Source organism: Drosophila novamexicana, unplaced genomic scaffold (genome assembly GCF_003285875.2).
Source record: "Drosophila novamexicana strain 15010-1031.04,08,12 unplaced genomic scaffold, DnovRS2.1 tig00001089-arrow-arrow-pilon, whole genome shotgun sequence".
NCBI classification, from domain to species: Eukaryota; Metazoa; Arthropoda; class Insecta; order Diptera; family Drosophilidae; genus Drosophila; species Drosophila novamexicana.
Window position 1 is genome coordinate 340,610 of NW_020824841.1, and position 23,945 is coordinate 364,554.

At 43.0% G+C, this 23,945-nt stretch overlaps 1 protein-coding gene across 7 annotated transcripts in view; it reads right to left on the reverse strand.

Moving 5' to 3' along the window:
• Window positions 1–1,664: 1,664 nt before the first annotated feature.
• The window catches only part of LOC115766308 (Ca(2+)/calmodulin-responsive adenylate cyclase), a 40,744-nt gene continuing 18,463 nt past the window's right edge, over window positions 1,665–23,945 (reverse strand). Inside the window, exons 3-18 of one of the 7 annotated variants that reach the window (XM_030710187.1) lie at window positions 14,687–14,948; window positions 12,632–13,366; window positions 12,438–12,565; window positions 11,405–11,708; window positions 11,034–11,288; window positions 10,724–10,729; window positions 9,507–9,701; window positions 8,453–8,926; window positions 8,192–8,382; window positions 8,019–8,129; window positions 7,663–7,903; window positions 7,168–7,534; window positions 5,852–7,095; window positions 3,653–4,710; window positions 2,300–2,967; window positions 1,665–2,226 (exon numbers count right to left, since the gene is read on the reverse strand). In XM_030710187.1, coding sequence (XP_030566047.1) covers window positions 1,820–2,226; window positions 2,300–2,967; window positions 3,653–4,710; window positions 5,852–7,095; window positions 7,168–7,534; window positions 7,663–7,903; window positions 8,019–8,129; window positions 8,192–8,382; window positions 8,453–8,926; window positions 9,507–9,701; window positions 10,724–10,729; window positions 11,034–11,288; window positions 11,405–11,708; window positions 12,438–12,565; window positions 12,632–13,366; window positions 14,687–14,887 — 6,585 coding nt within the window. In that variant the 5' untranslated portion in view covers window positions 14,888–14,948 and the 3' untranslated portion in view covers window positions 1,665–1,819. Of the gene's footprint in view, window positions 2,227–2,299; window positions 2,968–3,652; window positions 4,786–5,851; window positions 7,096–7,167; window positions 7,535–7,662; window positions 7,904–8,018; window positions 8,130–8,191; window positions 8,383–8,452; window positions 8,927–9,506; window positions 9,702–10,723; window positions 10,730–11,033; window positions 11,289–11,404; window positions 11,709–12,437; window positions 12,566–12,631; window positions 13,367–14,686; window positions 14,949–23,945 lie in introns of those variants that run through there. The other 6 variants (XM_030710183.1, XM_030710184.1, XM_030710188.1 and 3 more) reach the window with 6 other exon arrangements.

The following is a 23,945-nucleotide window of genomic DNA, read 5'->3' on the forward strand; positions in this document are numbered from 1 at the left end:
TTCTCTCTGTCTGTCTCTATTTCTCTCTAACTTATTGCATCGCTGTGGTTCTGTGATATATACATATATATATATATATATATATATATATATATATATAGGTATTTATTGTGTATATATTTCTGCGTAATATCTCTTTAATTTTATATAATTTTTGTGGTCTGCATAAGTTAATCTGTGGGCTGTTTTGTTGTTATTTGCTTCTCTAGGTTAAATGTTCATTTGTTGTTACATAATTACGTAATATGTATAATATTTGCGCTCAGTGGCGTTCTCATAAATTGTTCACACAAAATATGGGCTTTATTTGTATTCTAATCTTTGTTTGTTTTTTCATTTTGTTTTTGTTTTCATTTTGTTTTTTTTTTTTTGTTATATCTGTTTTAGTTGTTTGGGTTGTACGTGTTTTGGGTTCATCACAAGACAGTTATCAACAATATCTTTGAGTTTCCCATAGTATTTGTGAATCATGTTACAATACATTCATAGCTTATATTTCAAAACGTATTAAATAGACATATACGATTTACATGCACATATATACATAGCTATACGTCTACAGATTAAACAATTTATGTTGCCTTATGGCAAATGAAGCTTTGCGTGAAAATTCGGAAATTGTGCAACAGCCAACAAAAAATTGACTTAGAGCCTTTTCGACATATTTTTTATTTTAGCAAAAAGCTCGCTTATAACTTAAATAATTATATGATAAGTACGTATCGTATGCATGTGTGTGTGTATGTACAAAAGGTGTGTGCGAGCCAGGCCTCAAGGTAGGCAACATTTTAACGCAGCAGCTAAAAGTAGGCTACGATAAATCGCACATGACGCTTGGCGTAAGACCAACAGATCAGATAGATATATAATATATATTTATAGTTAAGCAAATACAGAAGCCGTAAGTTTTCAATTAATAGCATTAACGTATTGGAACAGACCATCAAATTGTTACTTGCAAAATTTTTTTTTTCATTCAAATGTGCAGAGCGCGTACATGAAGGTTTAAATTTTAGGATAAAATATATATATATATATTTCGCTTTATTTACAACGTGTCATGCATTTGTTGTATTTATCTATTCGATTATTAAATAATATATGCCATACAGGTAGGCTACATAGTAAATGATGTACTGCTAGTATAGGTATATGTACTTATATAGTGTGTAACAAATTAGAAAAGTATATCTTATAGAGGCTAAGCGCACAAATTAATTATGTATCCACAAATCGTTTTTAATGGTAATTGTGATGGATTTGCCAATGTATACCTATAAGCATATACATACATACTTCGCATAATATCAATATTGGAGTTTATAGAATTCAAATCGTATTTAATTCTCAATACATTTTTTTGTTTTTGTGTGGGGTTTAACTGGAACGTTCAACTGGGCCAATGACTAAATATATCTATTTGTAATTATATATATTTATTTTTATATATACTATGTATATAATACCTAATAATGACAAAAAAAAAAAACCATACAATCCTATATATAAAGAGAGTGCCGTTGGCTACCATAAGTAGAAGAAATGGAAAGCAACGCATGAGAACTTGTGTCTCGTTTCTGTTTTCCTTCCTGTAAAACACATATGTATATATATGTATATCTATATAGGGTATATATATATATATATATATATATATATATATATATATATCTTAACAAACTTTGTTGTAGTTTTAGTATTGTAAATTAATAGACACCATTTGCATTTAGCAGTAACAACGTTTTGAGTGCTGGTTTTCTGTTTTTCTGGATTGCTTTGCGTGCTCATTAGCTTCATTCTTCCTTAAGTACAAATCTCTTTAACTTTGTTGTCGCTGCTGCTCCGTCGACTGTGTTGCTGCTGCCTGAGGTGCTGCTGCAGCAGCTGCTACTGCTGCAACTGCTGCTGCTGCCGATGGCTGCTGCTGTTGCTGTGCCGGCGACGCCGGTGGTCCAAACTTGCTGGTTATCTTGTGCGAGGCATTCACAATGGCCAGCTCATGCTTAGAGTCCAAATCACAATCGTACAGCCCGCTGAGCGAATCCAGGCTGAGCAGGCGCGAGCTGGCCCGACTCGACACCGAGGTGTCATCCACATCGGGCGCATTATACAGCGAGTTGACGTCCGACAAGGCGCCCTCAGCATCGGTCAGACCCGCCTCATTCAACAGCGAGATATTCTCCAGGCCAGGCTCATCGGTTATATAGCCTGTTGACTCTGCGCCGCCTTCGAGATAGAGAGAGAAAGACGAGTAGAGCAGTTATGGTTTGTTATCGAAAATAATTGCTGGTCTATTTACCTGTAGCTTCCTCGCGGCAATCATCGTCCGACCACTCCGATTGGCTCTCCAGCGGATTGGAGTCCATGGACTGGTGGTTGTGATGGGCCGCACCATACTTCAGTTCATCGTTTATCACATTCGCCTCCATGCGCAAGCTGCCATTGGTCAGCGGCGCCGTCTCCCCCCTTAGCTGCTCGTGCTCCTGCTCCATTTGCTCCTGCTGCTGCTCCAGCTCCTCATTCTGCGCCTGCTGCAGCTTTTCATTCTTTTGCTTGTTGTGATCACTCTGCAGCAGGCGCTTCTGTCGCACGTCGCGCCCCACCTCATCATCCTCGAACTCCTCGTCGGCCAGGTTGTCCTCCGTATCATCGCGTTCCTCCTGCTCCACATGGTTGTAGCGCTGTTGCTGCTGTTGCCGCTGCTGATGGTGGTGATGATGGTGATGATGATGTCGTTGCCGCTGCGACTGCTGCTGCGGCATCGAACCATCCAGCCTGTCGAGGCTCTCGTAGCTGTGCTGCAGCTCCTTGGAGCGCGGACGCTGCCGATGCGATCTCTGCTGCTGCTGCTGTTGCTGCTGTTGCTGCTGCTGCTCCTTGGCCGCATGCAGCTCCAGCATGGCCAGCGCATGCATCTGGCTGCGATTCTCGTGCAGAATCTCGCACGATTCCGTGTCCGAGGTTTGCCTGAAAATTATGGAACATGTTAGATGTGAAATCTCAATTTCACTAATTTGTATTTCTTCTACCTTGTCTACTATACGTACAATTTAAATCCCTATTTTGAACCGAAACGGTATGCTAATTTTTTAGTTCGGTTTGCATAAAAAAAAAATCTCGGAGCTAGGGAGTTCCGACCAACTAAGTCGTTGCCAGGGTGAGAGTATTAAATATATCAGCGCCTCAAAAATAATTAATTTTTGGCCTATCAATGGGAACGAGTAAAGAACATTTTTTGACCCATCCCCAAATTTTCGTTAGACGACATATATATACTTGTATCCAGCAATTTTGAACGTATTTTATAAGCCTCGTTAAGACGGCTTAACGTATTTTATTTGAAATCTAAAACCGGAATAGGCGGAATAGCTCAGGTTTGCTAAAATGGAGCTGAGGTATTTGCTTGTATCTTGACTAAGGTTCGATCACTTCTGTTAGATTGAAGATCCGGAGATACTTCGGATCCTATACAAGTGCGTAAGTGATTTGAGCTTGGTTATGGTTATGGTTGTGTCGATGGCGGCTGCTTGGTATTAGATACATATGGGGGCGGGTGTCGGAACCGGTTCAAGGAATTGGCCAATGGGTTATGGGTTATGGGTTATGGCTGGTTAGGCTGGTTAATGATTGCAGTTAGTTGTGCTTTACTCACATTTGACTGGACTCGGAGGGGTTCTTGTGGCGCGTTATTTCCTTGATGGCCTCGAGGCCGACGGGATGCTTGGATATCATGAAGCTGTTGCTCATGGGAAGCTTGCCGTTTACCTGGATGGCCATGGCGAGCAGATCGTGATCCTGCTGCTGTTGATCCTTATGATAGTTGTTGTTGCCGCTATTCGAGTTGCTGCCACCACTGAGATTGCCATTGCTGCTGGAGCCGCCCTCGAGCCCCTCGAGACCCTGCACGTGCCCATTGATGGAGCTCAGCTTGCTGTTGCTGGCCGAATAGCTAAGATCGACGTTGTGGCGAGCGCTGCCATTGCTGGTCGTTTGCTCGGAATTCGTTGCCACCGCCGTTGCGGTGGCCAGGCAGCGCGCCCGCGAGGATTCATTGAGCAGTCTTTGCAGTTCCCTCTCAAAGGGCGACTTGGTGGCAGCTGCTGATCCCGCTGCTGTCCCCGATACCGCCGCTCCTGCTGCTGGCTTCTGCTGGTAGTCAAAACTGTTGCAGCTGTCGCCTTTGTGCTGCGTGTTGCTGGTCGTGTTGCTGGTCGTCTGCTGGCCCTGGCTCTCAGTCGTCGAGCTTAGTTCAAAGTCGCGCAGCTGAGCCATGTCCACAATCGGCGATGTAGGATCCACTTGTATATCGCAGGGATAGAGCCATTGCAACGGATTCACGCGACCAACATTGTATCCAATGCCAATCCCAACGCCCAGCCCGTTGCCATGTCCGTTGCGCTGCAGATGGCCGCCATTGATGCGGGGCGAGTCCTCGTCGCCGTCACCCTCGCCCTCGGTGGTCTTCGAATAGCTCTCATCGGAGCTGCTCATAGATGGCGAATGCGGCCTGGAGCTTAGATCATCCGTCGATGACATCTCGCGACTCTCCTCAACATCCGTTGGCAGCTTGGGCAGCGGCTTCAGGTAGCTTCTCAGGGCCGGCTTCGGTGGCAGCTGCGGTAGCGGCGGCTGCTGTGAGTAAAGCGCATACTGCCGCTCCGGCAGTTGCTGCTGTTGCTGTTGCTGCAGGTGTTGCTGTTGCTGTTGCTGCTGCAGTGACAACATGGAGTTGGGACAGGTGTAACGTGGTGGCTCGTACTTTGGTGCATGCTGCATGGGCATGATCTAGGTGTTAGTCGTGAATGTGGGCGTGGTGCGATAGCATGCAAAGAGTGGAACATAGTTAGAGACACACAGATAGTCAAATACTTATATAATAAAAATACAATCAGTAATGGGGCATCATTCACAAGAGTCTGCACAGAATAGGTTTATTGTAATATATCAAAAATATTTGTGTGTGTGTGCTGTTGTGTGTGTCTGTTTATTTAGGGGCATGAACGGAGCTCCATCAGTTTATGAATACAATCTGAAATATCAGCTGCATCATTTTACTGAATCAATAGATATTATCTGCATTCCGAAATCTAAGATACCAACGGGATAAACAAAGGCAAGTTTTCTTTATATTTAACTATAAAATAGTTTTAAATATCTCACTTAATTAAAATATCTAATATCTCTAAAATCTCAAAAAGAGTTTTATTCTCAAGCTTACCTACAAAAGCAGTTTATATTGGAAGAAAAATGATAATTATATCGATTATTCATTAGATCCATAATAAATTACCGTCTACTGGTAACGAAATTATAGTACTCTCTCTCTTTCTCTCTCTCTCTCTCTCTCTCTCTCTCTCTCTCTCTTTCTCTCTCTCTCTCTCTTTCTCTCTCTCTCTCTCTCTCTCTCTCCCTCTCTCTTTCTCTCCCTCTCTCTCTCTATTGCACTTATAGTGGAAATATGGCCACATATTTGTCTAATTTCTGTATATTTCTTTTAGAATGCTCGTTTTCTATAAATATTTCGAACGGGTGTATACGAGTCGAGCCTAATGGCAGCGATTTGGCTCGAATCATAGGTCGATCCAGCAACTTTTTTTGTGTGCGCTGACACACACACACACACACACATTTACAAGGGGAATATGTACAAATAAACACACTTCATCCGTTGCTTTATGCATGCTTTGTATTAGTTACAAATGGATGGGTTGGTGGTTGGGCGGAGCTGGGTGGAGTCTCGGCTGGTTGCCTGGTGGATTTGCACGTTAGGTGGCTGCTGAGGGGTAGGAGCGGGCTTCGTTCAGAGTAGTATCTCTTTGCTCCAGATCATGAGGTCAACGTCTTCACTCACCTTGGCTACCGGTGCGACGCTGCTGGCATGCAATAGCGGCTCGCTCTCACGGCAGTGGCCATAGCTTAGGCTGGAGGACGATGGCTGATGCTGATTCAAATGCTGATGCTGGTGATACAGATGATGCAGTGGGTGATGCTGGCCATGCTGGTTAAAGGGCAGCGCCGGCGGCGGCGCATAGCTGCGCAGCTGTTCGCGCCGCGGCACCATGAAACAATCACCACCCAGCACACCGACCACACCCCCAACGCCACCACCATCGAGGCTATTGGCATGTGGATATGGCCGCTGCGCCGACGGCAACTGTTCCAGCTGCTGTTGCTGCTGTTGATGCTGCTGCAGCTGCTGATGCCTGCCACCGGTATTCGGATTCTCAATTATATTGAACTCGCGCAACATTACCGAAGGAATGGACTGGTGCTGGACCTGGTGCTGGTGCTGGATCTGGAGCTGGTGCTGGAGTTGGAGCTGCTGTTGCTGTTGTTGTTGCTGTTGTTGTTGCTGCTGCTGTTGCACTGCAGCCGTAACTGTTGCTGCAGTCGGCACCATATTTGTGGCCGAGTAGTGCAGCTCGCCATTGTGCCCATTCTCGCGTATATTGGGCAATCCACCATTGGTCATAAAGTTGGGCTGCTTCTGAAGCTTGCTGTTGAGCCGCTGCTGCTGCTGCTGATGTAAATGGTGGTGTTGGGCGGGTGGTGCAGGCAGCGGCAGCGGCTGTGAATGCTGATGCTGATGCTGCAGCAGCAGCTGCTGCTCCTCACCACACACATTGTACAGATGGCCATTGTCTTTTTTGCTATAGGTATCGGTGTTGAGACGATTCTCTTGGAACTGCGACGTCTTCTGGTAGTACTCGGCCGGATGCAGGCCACCGCCACCACCACCGCCACCACCAGCACCACCATGTGTGAGGGACTGATGCCCCTGCGTGTCATTCGAAGACGCCGCCGGCCGGCTGCTGATCATGGCGTTGCGCACCTCGCCATTGAGCGCATTGCTGCTGCTATCGCAGAGGAAATAGGTGACCATGTCGCCCTTGCCCTTCACCTTGATGGTGCCACGGCAACGGAACTCAAAGTGCGAGCCAATTAAACTGTCTACCACCTCCTGGGTGACCTGTGAGTAGCCGGGCACGCCGGTCGAATCCATGCGACTGGCCACATTCACCGTATTACCCCAGATATCATACTGTGGCTTCCTCGCACCGATCACGCCCGCCACAACGGGTCCAATATTAATGCCTGTTGATTGGTTTGGTTTATTATTAAAGTGAGTGCCACGCATGGTGCCCAGTGCTCTGGAGGAATACTCACCCACGCGAAGCATAAAGTTGTTGTAGGAGTGACTGTTGATCTCCTGAAGGGAGAGCCGCATGGCCTTGACATATTCAACAAGTGCGGTCATGTGACGACGCACCGAGTTGGGATCGTTGGGTTGAATCTTGTATTCGGGTATGAGGCCAACCACAGCCATATAGGTGCTGCCGACGGTCTTGATCTTGTCAATGCCTCGAAAGCGATCCTCCTTGAGCAGCTCATCGAAATCGGCAATGATCTCGTTGAGCAGGCGCAGGCACTCCAGGCCCTGATCGGACCCATCCATTTCGGTATAGAACTCATTAAAGTTCGGCACGCTGGCAAATATGACGCCCACCTTGGCGTAGCTCTGATGATAGAGCTCCTAAACAAAACAAAAAAACAGGTGGTAAAGTAGTGGGTCAATGGGTCAGTACGAGCTGTCGGGTGCAGGGTGCCGTGTGCCGCTGGCCGACCCGTTGGTCGGGTGGCCGAGTGGTCGATGTCTCTTACCATATTGTTACGAAATTGCGCATCGAGGAAATGTGCAGCCACATGAGCGGGCAGCAAATTGTGCAAAATGCGCTTGTTCGACTCCTGCAGCACATCCATTTCCTTCTTCTCCTGCGAAGCCTGCAGCTGCCAGAGAAAGTCCAGACGGGCAGTGCCCTCCACCAAACGCCCATGCACCAATATCGCAATCATAAAGATGACAATGCGCGCCAATGAGATCAAATGAAGCGGAATGGATGCTCTAAAATGTTGATTAACGGCTTAGATACATGCATATAAATATATGTATATGGGGATATGGATATAAAAAAAATGTGTGTATATGTGGGTCAGTAGAGTGACCCTTGACCACCTACTTGACGCGCGTGTCGTAGCACTCAAAGATATTCTGATGCGACAGCTCGATGAACAGGCCATAGATGGTCCCCATGCCCAGGACGAGCAGCGATTTGAATATAATCGGCAATCTGCGAAGGTGGAGAAGGTCACAGTTTAAAGAATTCCCGAATTAAACAGCAACCGTACTCACCTGAGAAACACGGAGACGGACAGAAAGGCAAAGGCTGCCGAGAGGGACACATATTGGGGCAAGGAGCACTTGCGATGTGCATCAATCGGTTTGCTGGGCGCCGACGTCATGTCGAAACCATGAGAGTCCAGGCTTTGATAGTCCAAAATGGATACGTTACCCGAGCAGGGATGATCCGTAACGCAGGTAAACTGGGCGTTAAAAGGGGGTCAGCTTTGAACGTACAGATGCCATTTGCTATGGCAAACGCTCTACACTTACCACATTCACCTGGCCCACAGAATAGATGAGTATAATGGTGAATATGGTGATGGCCATGCGCAGCGAGAAGCTCTCAGATATATCCCAGATGATCCACTTGAGGCGAACGGCCAGCAGGAGCATCAGTATGGCACTGACCCAGATGAAGGCCGTGAGGAACAACAGCAACAGGATAAAGGTGCGCGGCAATGCGGTCACCTGCAGTGCGGCGCCAAGTATTAGCAACAGCAGGGAACAGCCCATGGCCGTGGTGAAGCCCAAATCAAAGTCCTTATGGTATTCGCGCTCCTTGTCGCTCTGCCGGAAGCGCAGCGTCAATCGGTCCACATGCTCCGATTTGTCACAATCAACGGAGCGCGCATTTATGGCCTGGGAGAGGAAGCGATTCACCCGATTTGTCGGCTGATGATGAGCAGCCACAGAATGCCGCTTGCGGAACGGACGCTTGAACTTGTCCGCGACCTTAGACTGTGACTGTGGGGGAATGCAGGTAAGACAAAAATGGGTCAAGTTAGTGCTAGTTGTTGTTCCCGGCAGGTTTGTGGCAGTGTGCTGGCTGGCTGGCTGGCTATATCGAAGTACCAAAGTACCAAGTACCAAAATGTACACTAAATGGATCTAGGACATGCGGTTGAGAGCAGAGCTGTGTAGCGACATGCTTTGTGAGATTTGACGAAACTAACGCAACTGGACGAAATGGGTGCGTCACGACTGCACATGCGGCAAATGTTCAAATGTGAGCTAATCGCAAATTTTTATGAAACTTAACGACACTTAACGAAACTCAACGAAACACCGCAAATAATTAGTATTAAAGCCCGCCCCAAACTAAAAGCCATAACAGTTACAAAACATAATAAAAACGGTTAAAAAAAAAAACTTAACGAACACTTAACTTAACGAATCGAATACTTATGAATTAGCAACACAGCACGTAACGCACGAACGTGAACGAACGTGAACGACACAACACAATACATAACGAATACAAGACTGAACGAATGTGAACGAAAATTAAACATTTGTTTTTTTTTGTTGTTGCTCCTCTGCTCACTTTATTATTCTTGTGATTGTGCCTATGTATGCGACTAATCGTACTCGCTGTTGAATTGGGACTTGTGCCTACGGTCACTTGAACACTGCCCCCCCCACCGCCACCGCCGCTGCCGACGCCGCTGCCGACGACACTGCCATAGCCGATGCCGTGCGGTGGCGGGGTAGCATGCAAGATTTTTTGTAGACGTATTACCTAGATCAGAGAAGTATACACAGTATTCATATATATGTATATATATAGTTTGTATACGTATGTATGTATAATATATATATATTACTTAAATTGTAAATTAAAATAGTATAGCCAAAAATATAACGAGAAGTACGATAGTTAAATATGGTTAAGGTAGATAAGGATTAAGTTATATAGATAAGATAAAAATATTTATAGAGAAAATGATATTGAGACAAAGGATATAAATAGCTTATAGCAACAAAGGGCAAGATAAACGCAAACGGAAACGTAATTCAGCGACAGGAAACTTAACGAAAGTGAAACTGAACCGGGAACTGGAACTGAAACTGGAACTTTGATAGCAAATATGCAAAATAACTGTGGAAAATTTTTAGTGTATGTTTCGCGTTTCATATACTATACTTATTTTTCAAATATCAAGCAATATTTGGCTTTCAATATTTCTTATAATTCAATTGTTTAAAAATCTAGAATTTAGTTGGCCTAAAGCTGCTTTAGTGTAGTTAATTGATCTGATTAGCTGCTTTTTGTTAAATTGTGTCAAGTGTTGTGTGTGTTTTTTCTTTTTATTTATTTCTTCGATCAGTAATGATGAAATCAGAGGTCGAGTCAAATGTCGAGTGTTGCTGTTAGTGGGTATTACCGATGAGTTCAGTAACTACACGTTATTTTGCTTCTATCTTTACACAAGGTACGCACAACATCGACACAAACACAAAAAAAAAATTAAGATAGTTTATATTATAGTTTTGGCCAGTACAGTACTGTACAGATGTTAGTAGATACAACAGTACGGATTACGAATTACATATTACGAATCAAAAGATAACGATTACTGAGATCCAACTGTTCTACGCATATTACGATAAAAACTAATAAGTATTCATATGCTATGCAAGATATTGCGTCTACAAAACAAAAGGGCCCACAATTTCGAAAAACAATAAACAAGGAGTACGGAGTTATGGTTGGGACTTTTGGGACATTTCATACTATACTTATATGTAAGGTGAACTTACCGCATCCTGAAAGTAAACGAAAAGAAAGAAATCAACGAAAGAAATCATAAGGAATTGTCGCACTTTACAGCAAGCCGACGACAGATCATTGAGATTCGAGAGTATCCCTGGGATACATTTTGAGAAACCACCCAAGACTGTGCCCCACAAAAAAATAAATGAAAATTAACAAAAAGAAGGATATTACCCGGACATGCACAGAACTGAGCTACGACTACGGAGCTACGAGTCTCTGATCTCGAAACACTGGACTATGGTATTTCAACTAAATACTATAGACTAAAAAATTGTGGGCATGGTGAGCACTTACCTTGCGCGAACCCTTTTCCGACACCTGAATACTGGCCGTGGTTGCCGCGTCGGCGCTGCTGCCACGTGCCGCACCGCCGCCCAAGGCGGCGGCCGCCGATGGAAATGAACCGGTGGCAATGTTGGAGAACGGCACCGGTTCCGAGAACTTGATGGTGTGCAGCAGCTGCATGACCACATTCGAAACGTTTCTAAACGACAACTTGCGCCGACTACCGATCGCCGAGCGTACACCAAGCGTGTTTAGCATTAGGGGCTGCAATAGAGACATTGATGCACAATACCAACAGGTAAGAGTTAGAGATGGGCAAAATGAGTTCAAACGCTACAGGCAGCAGCTAATTGAAAGATCGCAAATCGCATACAACTCACCTTGCGTCGATGCGGCGGCGGCACAATGAAGAACGTGTCGACGCCATGATCCCGCAGATACGAGGAGCGCTCATCGCCGTGACCCGCCTCCACCTCGTACTCGCCCGAGAGCGAATCAAGGGTGGCGCGCGTCACATGCACCCGCCCCGGCTCGCCGCCCGACTCCATGTGGTTGGCAAGCGTCACATCATTGGACCACACATCGAACTGCCACTTGCGCAAGCCCAGAACGCCGCAGAGCACACGGCCCGTATGTATGCCCACGCGCATGTTCAGGATGACATCGGTGGCCTCCACAACGGTACTGTGCGGCAGCAATAAGATGGATAAGGCGACGAAATTAAAGAAGACAACTATTAATGGCGATCTTTGACAACCCGAACATTAAATACTCTTGCCGACCGATTGTTCCCATCCGAGCCATATATAATATACTAGTTTAATTAGATACAAATTTGCAGCTATCTGAGCAAGATATCTTAAGAAACAGAAAAGGTTATCGAACGATTTTTCCTATAAGACTGTATGATCTAGTAATTCGATGCATATACGATTTACCGCATATATGAGGAGCATAGTGAAAATACTAAATGCCGAGTTAGGTAAAAATATCTTAAGATCCGACATATGGGCTGCAACAGAAAAATGCATCTATGGCTGAAGACGTCTTCTTCTTCTGTGCGCACCACATTTCGTGACAAACGTATAATACCATTAGCAAGGATATGAAAATTTAATCAGTTCCAAAAATGCGAATATCAAAGGTGAGCAACAATTAACCAGCCAAATATGTAATACTCTAGCATAAATCTAGCAACTGTTCTATACATAGTCTGGGTGGAACGGAATTTTGAAAAACCGCTTTATGATATGCTTAACATGTGCTGGAAGCTTATTGAATAAACTTCAGAAGCTTAGAAAAGCATTTTACACAGCCTAATTAATATACCTTTAGCAAGAGTTTTACAGATCGATATATTTTTAGTATTAAAGAAAATATATACATTGTATTTGAAAGATATGATATACTCACGCAATGGCATCGATCATATCGAGTCCCATTTCCACAGCGCATTTGGCATGATCCTTGCGCGGCTCCGGCAGGCCAGAGACGCAGTAATAGCAATCGCCCAATATCTTGATGCGCAAGCAGTGGTTGTCCTAAAAAAAAAAACCCGAAAGATTTAAATCTTGAAGCTGTGCTGGGGCAGCAAGGTTGCAACTCACATGCGCTAGCTGATCAAAGCGGCCGAAGAGCTCGTTGAGCAGGCGCACCAGCTCCTGGGCGCTGCACTGGGAGGAGAGCACAGTGAAGCCGACTATGTCCGCAAACAGGATGCTCACGTTCTCGTGCTTTTGTATGTAGATGCGATGGAATTGTCCGGCCACTGGCGACAGTATATCGTTCTTCATCTGCATGGCCACGTGCTGCGGCAGCACCGAGAGCAGCAATCGTTCCAGCTTCTCGTTCTCGTCCTGTATCTCGAGGCGTGCGGCAATGCAGTTGCGTGTGTCCAAAAATGCCCGACGCTGCGCACGCTCCATCATAATGTTGACCACCAGGCCGGCAACATTCACTCCAATAAAGATGACAATGTTGGCTATCAGCTGATTGTATTCCAGATACCGCAAAGCAGCTGTAAAGATCTTATAGACCGTAATGCTGATGTGCACCGAGGGCAATGCAATGCCAAAGGCGACCGCCTCCCAAATCTGCAGCGGCATCATGGCGTACGCCAGAAAGACCACAAACACAATCTGCCAGACGCCCTCGGCCATCACCTCCTTGGTATCCACCGGAAATACGCTCCCCAGCGTCGGCATAGACACTATGCAAATGCTGGCCGTAAACAGCAGAATTCCATAGCACAGCGTGGGCAAATGGTGATCCTTGATCACCGAGCACTGCAGCAGCACCAGCACAACGGCGAATAGCAGACACAAAATCGAGTTGAAGATATTCTGAGATCAAAGAGAATAACACATAATCAATTGGGTTGCGTTTCGTAAATGGACATTAAGAGGTTTGACAAACACTAAGCTGATTCTGATGATAATCTCTGCAAATAAGCTACGTTCATTGAGGATTCAAGTTCGGATTCGAATGTCGGCTGGCGTTAGGTCTTAGTAGGTCAAGCTGTTCGGTTATAATATACAAATGCGTGGCACATGATTAGAAAATATATCAGATCATGAACTAGCTTCGGATAAACTGTATATGTATCCTGAACCCATTGAATATGGGTAGAAAGGGTATAATGGTTTTGTGCAAATATATGTACAAGCAGAAGCAAGCATCTCCGACCCCATAGAGTATATATATTTTCTTGATCAGCATCAATAGCCGAGACGATCTAGTCGGTCTGTTTGCCTGTCCGACCGTCGGTCTATGTATAAATACTATGTATAAACTTATCGATGTCAGCACGTATAAGAGCTAGAGACTTGCCATTATGAACATTATGAATTTGCCCCGTTTCCAAGCAATCGATTAAAATCGATTTCAAAACACCCCAATCCCTACCCCTGGTCCAAGCAGCATGTATCAAATTAAGTTTGTTCAGGGTTTAAATAACGCGAGTCTTTAAATTAGTTCGAAATAAACGTAATATTTGATTAAGTTGCGCTTTTTGAACTTGTTATACATGGCCCATATATTGTTATACGTATTATTACGTATACGACATATACTTATACGCGTATACGCAATATTGCTTATAAGAATTATTACATATACGTAATAACCAAAATAAAAATGTTAATAGTCATAAAATATGAATAAAATAATAATAATAAAAAATAATAGCCCAAAATACAAACTGTAGCTTAGGAACAATCAATAAATATTTTTCAGTATTTTTTTCACATCGACTTGTATGTCTTTAACTTTTGGCATCAGTCTTAGTTAAAAATTATGCGTATACGCAATAATCGAAATAATAATATTAATAGTAATAAAACATGAATAAAATAATAATAATAATAATAGCAAAAATACCAACTTTAGCTTAGGAACAATCAATCAACAAATAATGTTCTATCTTTTTTCCACATTGACTAGTATGTGTTTAATCTTTGGCATCAGTCTCTGCTATTCGCTGTCTCTAAATAGTTATGCAAACATATTTATAGCCATTTAAATCCAGTTGTTGTTTACTTTTTAATCGAGTGTCAAGCCCATCGACAGCTTGCATATGCAAACAAGCCCGGCTAACTATCCGGAACAAGCTGGCTTTAAGCAAAAAGTTCGCACGAACAGTGCGCATTACTTGAATTACTTACATGAAAGGTGGCCGCATTGTTGAAGGCCAGGGATAGGGCGGCCATCACACCACAGAGCACCACCACGAGCGCAACGACGCCCAGCACGGAGAAACGCTGCAGCTTGAGGGTGTAACGCTGGTAGAGGCATTCCAGCTCGTCGTTCTCGAAGCGCAGCGTGTTGAGCGGGCGGCCGCGCGTCGCCTTGACGGCATGATCCATGCGGCTGCCGTCGCCGCCGCCGCCAAGCGGCTGCTATCCAACGGTCTGCCAAGTTCAAGGGCTGCAATGAAACAGGTGGAAATTAGTTAGTGGAAGGGTGATTTTTTTGGCTTTTGCTAGGTTTTTAGGGTTCGACCTTGAAATGTTGCACGTCGTTTAGGCAAAATGTGTTTTGGCATTTTCCGTGGCACGCAATCACTGGCTAGGAAAATTGTGCCGCCTGCCAACCGCGCCGCTCGCCCGCTGTCACACAACTTAAAATAACATTTTCATTTCATGCCCTCCGCCAGCCGTAGCGTCGAACTTCACGCCCGCTGAAAATAACCGCTAAAAATAAGCAGCTCGCTCTGCTCTGCGGCTGTTTTCTGGCGTGAAATCAATCAATGTTCATGTCCGTTCGGTCAGTTTTCCCGTTTTCCGTATTGTGCCGGCTCCCATCTGTGGGCCACGCCCACGCCACAACAATGTACCCGCATACCACATGCCCCCACTCGCCGAGCCAAGCGGCCGCTTCTGCGGCGACAGTCAGCCAAAAGAGAAGATAAATCACGATTTGTATGCGGCAATCCGTTAAATTCATTAAAATATTATGCACAAATTCATTTTGTGAACACTCAAAGTTACTCGCACGGGTCTACGCAAGCAGCATGGAATATCAACGAGAGTGAGAGAGAGAGAGAGAGAGAGAGAGAGAGAGAGAGAGAGAGAGATAGACCGATAGAGCGAGCGATGGGTAAATTGTGAAAATTAAGAATGCTACTTAACAATAAGCTCGACTAAGAAATACCCTCATAGTAACATGTAGAGTTCAGAAATCTATTCTTTTCTGCGCCACTTTCTTGGCTAACAAAAAATAATATTATAATGGCTATAAAGGGTGGGTACAATGATATCGTGCCAATGTCTGTATTAAGCGGAAGGAAGTATCTCAGTCTCCATACATGCATACATATACAAGCTGGATCAGGACGACGAGCTAAGTCGATCTAGTCAAGTCCGTCTGAATGTCCTTCCGCATGTCTGAACTATATATGAAATACATATACCAAACGCAGAACGAGTATATTATTGTTTACGATATATCCTCTAATTGTTATAATATAGACAATATAGCTCGACTCCAAGCTTGGCATGTATTTAATTTGTTCGATGTCACGCCCCATGAATATAAGTCAACATTTTTAAAGGTAGCGCCCTGCGCTTTGGTATGTACATATAGATCGTTATATAAACATCGAAGTTACTTAAGAATGACAAAGAGCACTCACAGTCGCTGCATTAAGAGTGTATGTGTGTATCTTTGGGTATGCATAGATAGAAGCTAGATTGTGTGCAACGACAGCTTGCCGCGGGGTACAGAGCATCTCCTAGTCTGGCACTCCTGACTAGAGCACTCGTACTTACTAAATTAATCATTGCCCAGCGCACTTTACTTTTGCAAATCAACCCACACCAAACGTTGTACAATTAATAAAGTTTAACTTAAGCAGAATAATAATGGGCAACAGAAATTAGTGCATCGACGTCAGCCATGAAATTAGCACACACCGCCAATTTATGTTACACACATAAATATGCAAGTAATTGTTGAAAAAAAAAGTAAAATAAATTGAAGCGAAACATGAATTTCATTTGACGTAAATTGATAGTCTGCGGTGTGAAATATTTACACTTGCATAACTCAAAAATGTTCTGAAACTAGTCGGGGGCACTTGGCGTGCCGCAAATAGAATATTTTTTGGACAAGCCCACACGCACACACATATTCGCAAGCATTTAGATTGGTTGGAATAGCTGTGGATTCGGGTTAGAGGAGGAGGCGTCGTGCGGAGGGGTTAAAAGCATTAAGTATGTGCATGCAAATTAAAAATATTCACGTCTTACAATTATAATTATAAATGCCGCGAAATGCAAAATGCGCACATCAAAATTTATTAAAGCTGCCAAATGCGAAAGAAATCGTCAAACGGACGGAAAGCCAGGCAAACAAACTGACAAAAAGTCATCAAAACATTTCTGATACACCAGGGGATGGCAAAAAGTATGTGTTGACGATCAATTTTGATGTGAGTGCTTCACAACTGTGCAAACATCAGCTCAAATGTTGCGATGTAGCGATAAACATGAGTTACTTTAATTATGCTGGCAAGTATCTTCAGCTGGGGATATACCCCGCAAATTATCTGCTAAAGTTCAACGGATTTCAAGTGCCTGCTGAACTGAACTCAACTGAACTGAACTAAATGGACTTAAATTGAACAGTGCACAAATATTGAGTCAAATGGCTTTAATTAATTTATAAAGCATAGAGCGCATAGAGTATATAGAATCAAAGGGAGAAGCAGAGCAGATGGTAAAGTTAAAACAAACAGCAAAGCGAGAAACAAGCAGAAGCAAAACAAGGCGTATTGTGGCTTGCAAAGCAGCTAGGCTTGCCACAGCGCGAGAAACTTAGCAAGAAAAGCAGCACGAAGCAAAGCGAGAAGCAAAGTAAACTGTAGAAGAACCCAGGTCAGGGGAAAAATAAGAACTAAAGCAAGCAGCAATGTCAGGCATCAAGGTGATGCTCAAAGGAAGAAGCTCGTAGAGAAGCAAAAACAACTTGGAAGCAAAACAAGAATCAAAGACAAACGCAGCGCAAGGCGAGAAAAGAAGCTTAACATAAATAAATACCTTAAGCATTAAAGAAGCTTTTTCTCGTTTTTTTCGATAGAAATGTCACTCGAATATTCGACGAGGGGGAGTTCATTGGAAATAGTTATGCTAGGGACTTCATTGGTGCCGCGAACACAGTTCTTTAATAGGTAATTTTTGGACGAAATGCAAAAATCAAATCGAAAACCGTTTCGCAAATTCTTATCTAGCCTGTAGACTTAAATGATTCAACTGATTCACATTAGGCCCTTCTCCTAAACAATTATAAAAAGACTCTCAGCAATGATTTGGCTATCTTAAATGATTTGGCTAAGCTCATTTGAATTGATGCAGCTTATAGCTTTCAAAACAGATAATGTAATGGGAATGTTTTTGCCAAATGGCGTCATCTAACGATGATCTGCTTTATAGTGACAGCTTTTGAGCATCGCATTATGAAATGACTTGCCAAATCAGGCAGCCATCGTGCTGCCGTTTAACCAACGCAAATCTTTTAGACACGCGCAATTTGCTTGACCAGCGTACATATTTTTCTTTTCTTTCCCATTTTTTTTTTTTTTTTTTTTTTTTTTTTTGGCAACAACTCTGCTCTCTTTCTCTGGCTGGTTTCGCCCACACATCAGCAACAAAAGCAATTTAAAAATTGGTTGGGAAAAAGCGAATGTCAGAAAAACACGAAAATTTCTTGTGATTTTCAATGTTTCCGCTTGACGGATGGATGCGACCAGTTTCTACGGGGCGCTTAATGAATTTCTTTGCCAAACACACTAGAAGGCGGCAGACACTCAATTAAAGGCTACGCCCTCCTACACGCCCCCGCCTACAACGAGGGCAGCCCATTGTCAATCAGTGGAGACAAAATTGCAAATACAGCGTCATGTAAAAGGCTACAATTAGAATTTTTACTGATTTGTGATTGCTGATTTCCGAATCAAACGAATCTCAGCAGTGACCCATCTTTGATTGCATCAATTGGCAGCAATTAGGATGCTCAGCGCCACAATCATCATGAGCTGCATTGTTATCATCATCATCATCATTAGAAGACTTGGTGGGCGCAAATATGTAATTATAATCAATCAAATTGATAATTTCCAATTGCCAAATTCAGATGTTCGCTTTTGTTGGCCAGGAAGCTCTAGCAACAAATTAAGCAAAGCCAAACAAGTGCCAACAACAATAACAAAACAATAACAACAACAACAAACAACAAAATGACGCACACGGCTGTAAATATTGAGATACAATTAGGAAAAAGGAAACCAAAAAGTGCCGACCACAGATGCAGCCCAAACAACAGCTACAAACCACTTAAAGTGTATCAAAACAATTTTATAGCTTATTCTCCAAATGGGTTAATGTCAAATATATCTGAACAATCGGGCAAGTACTTTAATGAAATAAATAGGGCTGGTACATATTTTCTCTTGCAAACTCAATGCATTAACAGACAGTCAAATGAAAATGTACATTCAAACTAATATGAAACTGGGATGATATATAGTTAATAAGCATGCTTAAGCACTTACTATATTACAAAATAAATAAATTGTGGGCTTTAGGGACCGAGACCCCGTGAAAACAACACATGTATTCTTCGTAACTCGGATAAGGAAATATTTGTTTTTGTATACCCTTAACCCATTAAAAATGGTTATAATGGTATATGGATTTATGCACCTGTATGTAACAGGCATAAGGCAGGGTCCTGAACGAGGGTCCTCCTAGTGTCCCCGCTGTACAAGTTTATTTCCGATAATTGATAACTAAAAATCGATATCGAAATCCTGTATTTTGAGCAAATCTTTGAGTAGATTCAATCACACAATAAATGTATGTACAAATTGCATTTTCAACTTTATAAATTATTCACCGGCGACGACGAAGCCGGATAAAATCTTCAAGTACTTTACTTCATCTAGGCAATAGTGAATGCTGTCAGTTCTTGGAATAAGGTATCGTTACTCTCAATTATATTACTTAATTGTTTCACTTTCCGGCACTTTTCGGCTTCTAGAGAACGTGTTTTTGCCGTCAGTGCAGTTTCGTATGCAATTAAAAACATTTCCAATGGCCTATGCTCAGCTTCACTTACAACCCGCCCCAGGCACAAATAAACTCGCAAACACACGCATACGCCATGTGGTACCATAAATATTTATAATAAAGGCAGGCCTCCCGTTCGCTTGCCTCTGCCAAAGAAAATTCAATCAGACAATAGTTTCCGATTGCAATTTGCTGATATATAGTGTTGCGGCACTCTGAGGTGCAACGCCCACATTAAACCATGCGTGGGCATGGCACTATCGGCCTGTAGCAAAATGAATTAATTTTACATACATTTTAAGCAGTAAGTTAATTAAACCCTGAGTGGATGGCGGCTGCGGCACGCGCTTCAGATTTTTCGCTTAAAATTTGACCTTTTAAGAGTCTATTTGCAAAATGAAAACGAGCATATTGGTTTTGTGTTCGTCCTGTTGTCCGTGCACATAAAGACGGGTAAGTCGACATATAACTCGTAGCAGAAGATTAGTCATAACCCCTAGAGATCAAGATCAATCGCTAAACTCTATCTTCGAAAGGTTCAGAAATAGTTAGTTAGTTGAAGATCTAGCCCAAATTATATTTGTGTCCTCATGGATTGACCGTTGAAAGCCATTACTTACGTTTCACTCCCTTAGAGCCGCTAAGCCAATCATCAAAAGAGTTCTTTTTGATCCTGTGAACAGAGAATTGTTCAGTCGGTTGCAACCACACTGCATTGTTTTTACTTAACTTTTATTCATTTTTTTTTTATTTATAAAATGCCGACGACAAATCAATTAGCGGACCAACATGAAGCAGGGCAAAGGCTCAAAGGAAGCGCAAAATAATTGTATTATAGGCCAATTTTATATGGCTTTTGGTGTCCCCCTCCCCTACCACACCCTTGGGATTGGCCACGTCCAAAATATATCGCCAATCGATTGGGCCAATTTGATGTCGCATGTGGAACCCCTACATGTGTCGGCCTCACGCTGCCCCCCTCTGTCACTGGATTGTCCAGATGGTTTTGCCATGGGATATTTTATTATCATGTATTGAATTCAACTTCCATTCCAAACCATAGTGAAATATATGCATGTATATATATACATAAATATACATGTATATATGTGTCAATATTTGTGTGCGTTTTGTCTCTCAATTAGTTTCCTCAGCTGCTGTTGTTGTCTTGTTCTTCCTGTGATGTCAGCATCAGCTTGGTCGGGCTTATTTATGAGCATAATACGAATATATAGGTGGTAACTATACCAAACACATTGCTCTGGGCCCGAAAGATGTTCACTTGTGCGTCCTAATTGTCAGTGAGTCATTGTCGTATGTCCAAAATACGATTACGTCTTATATGAGATTATGCTTAGATTTTAGTTGATTTGCGTCGGTTTCTAGAGATTTGCAAACGCGCTTGTACAACAATTTAGCCGAAATTTTAGACCATTGCTACAAACTGTAATAAATGTAAGCTATACTCTGTTCCTCTAGGGTAAAAGGAATATATTGAAAATATGTTGAGTATGTAGGGTATATAGAGAATTCATATTTGGCATATATGTGCGCAGGCATATATTGTTCAGGTTCCATCAATACGTGGGTTCAACTGGAATCTAGTTCTTACCTTGAAGCGAACCGCAAAGAATATTTTATGGGTTTGCAATCCTGATTAAAACTACATGTTAATTTATATAATGAGGCAACTAATTGTAGCACTTCAATAACAAATCAGCTCTATAAAACTTGCTTTAATAAATAAACAATAAAAAATAATAAATAAATTAGCATGAGCTAATATCAATATGTATTAATAATATGATAGCTATAAGGCATAAATATAGTAAAAATTGTCTTTATCAGCATACTAACTGCTTTAAAGCATAGTTAAGCTTAAATGCAAAATGGTTCTACTGTTTTACTAATATAATAAACCTCAATCGCTACTCCTTATACTTAGTATCGTATTGTGGTGCATCATTTACTTGATGAGCTTTGCTAAAGCCCAGCTTAAATGCTAGCAATTTATACGATGAATGTATTATCTAGCTGTGTTTCTTGAATGATGCGCTTATCAGTCAAAACTTGTCTACTTTCCGTTTGTGGGAGTTCACTGTGGGGTTGAGGGACGCCGTATCTGTAGCTTATTTACCGTTGGCTCAGTGCCTCTATTTGCACGGCCCCTTGGCTGGCGGCATTGCAGTGCAATGCACCGGGGCAGCTGATACAACCAAGAACAGCAAGAACAACAACAACAACGACAACAACGACAACTGGCAGCCGGCAGAGAGATGCCAACGGCACCTGGCACTAGCCCGTGTCAGCCGCCAGCCCCACACGCCCCCTCCCAGTGTGTTGATATATGCAAATAGTCGCATAGCTGCCAGCCGATAAGTCGGGGCAGGCGATCTTCGGTGGTGGCAACAACAAGCGTGAGCAACAAGCCAAGCGATAAGCGAATACCAAATGTGGGTAGGTGGATGTGGATTTAGTTGGGTTTGGAATTGAAATTGGAATTGGGCATAGGAAGCGCTAACACTTTTGTCGATTGCCATTTAGCTGTTTATGGCATTTTTTGCGCCTAATTAAACGCAAATCGCAAAATGCAAACGCAAACGCATTGAGCATATGTAAAACTGTCTGAATCGCTACGTGGCTTTTGCCAAGGCAACGGGAACGTGGGTGGGGCTAGCGATTGGCAAGGCGAGGCAAGGCAAGGGCATGCGAATTACCACAAAAGACCACATCAACGCAGCGCACCAACAGTGGCAGCTAAACAAAATCAATAAAAATGTATTTTTAACACATTTTTCTTTTGAAAATTATGTTGTGGCATATCGCACTGCGCTGGGCAAGAAATGGTTAGATATTGTGCAGCTGGGATAGATTTGGCGTTAATCGCGTGTGAATGCATCCCTTTCGTTTTTCAACAAGCCTCCAACAGGCAATGCTCTGCCCCACAGTTCGAGCTGGCGAGGTGTGTAAAAATAAAATGTATGAATAGTTCAGCAACATCAGCTGCCCAGATGGACAGCACACACACAAAACAAGCACACATACACAGACATATGTATGGGGTGTATGTGTGTCCTCCATCTCACAGCATCGCTTCGGACAGTAATCTCGTTCAAGAATTTATAGACGTGCGTTGCTGTCAAATCGATTTTCAATCATGACGCAAATTAAACAATATACATATAACAAGTAAGACTGCTCTAGTTGGGAGTGCCCTACTAGAAGATACCCTGCACTCAACGCCGAGCTGCCCTTACAAGCAATCTAGCTTTCTTTTAAGCCCACGAATAACGCAAGCTGCGCACTTTTTGCAACACCTGTGCTTATTTTTTCCACTATTCCATACTATGGGAAATGCTTTAACCGTATTTATTGACCGATCAAACGTGAATATATACCAAAGCCGAGCTATACGACCAAAAATTAGTTTGTTACAACTTTGGGAAACGTGCAAGGTATCTAAAAACTGAATTATTTTCGATACTTTACAAGAGTCTTAATAACAAATATGGTATTTTTAGATCTAGCTTGTTTAGCACTTGCTCAGCAAACAGACAGGCAGACGGACGAACGGACAGACAGACAATCATCCTGACGCCTTCTTCTGCCTGTTACGTGCACTCGCACAAAACCATTATACCCTTTTTATCAATTTCGAATGGGTTCAGTGCATATGAAATTCTTTTTGCAATTTTATTTCATATTCTTTATTTTATAAACTATTTTTAAAATGCATTATTGAAGCGTAACATTCGTTACCCTCGATTTACTTGTATGGCAAAATGAAATTTCATGCATATGTAATACCCAATTTCAAGGGCTCCCACACGAATGACGAAATGTATTACAAAATGACAAAAATGTTATTTCGATTTTGCAATCCTTTTTTTTCGCTTTCCTGTTGTTGCTTTTTGGACTTTTGGCAAGACTACAAGCGAGTAAAGACTACACGAGTACACGTTTCGGCCTGACTGCTGAAATGTTTCTAATTAGACAAGAGATTGACGGCCAACATTCACCAATGATGCCCCGACCCGACCGCCCCACCCCTTGTGGCACCTGGCAGGCAAGCAGGGAGGGGTTGGAGTGTGGCAAGTGCTTGATGTGGGGATGAGTTGGTAAATTAATGACTGGATGACTGCCTGACAGACTGATCTGGTCATGGAAACTGTCATGTTAATGTTCGCGGTGCCGCCCACTCAGCATTCAGTGAAAGCCTCAAAGCAGCAGAATGATCTGACAAAGGTCACTGCAGTGCTCAGTGCTTTGCAATATTTCAACACTTTCTAGACGAATTCCTAAAAATTTATATATTACAAATACGTACATACATATTTTTATTTTACTCTAGAGCTTT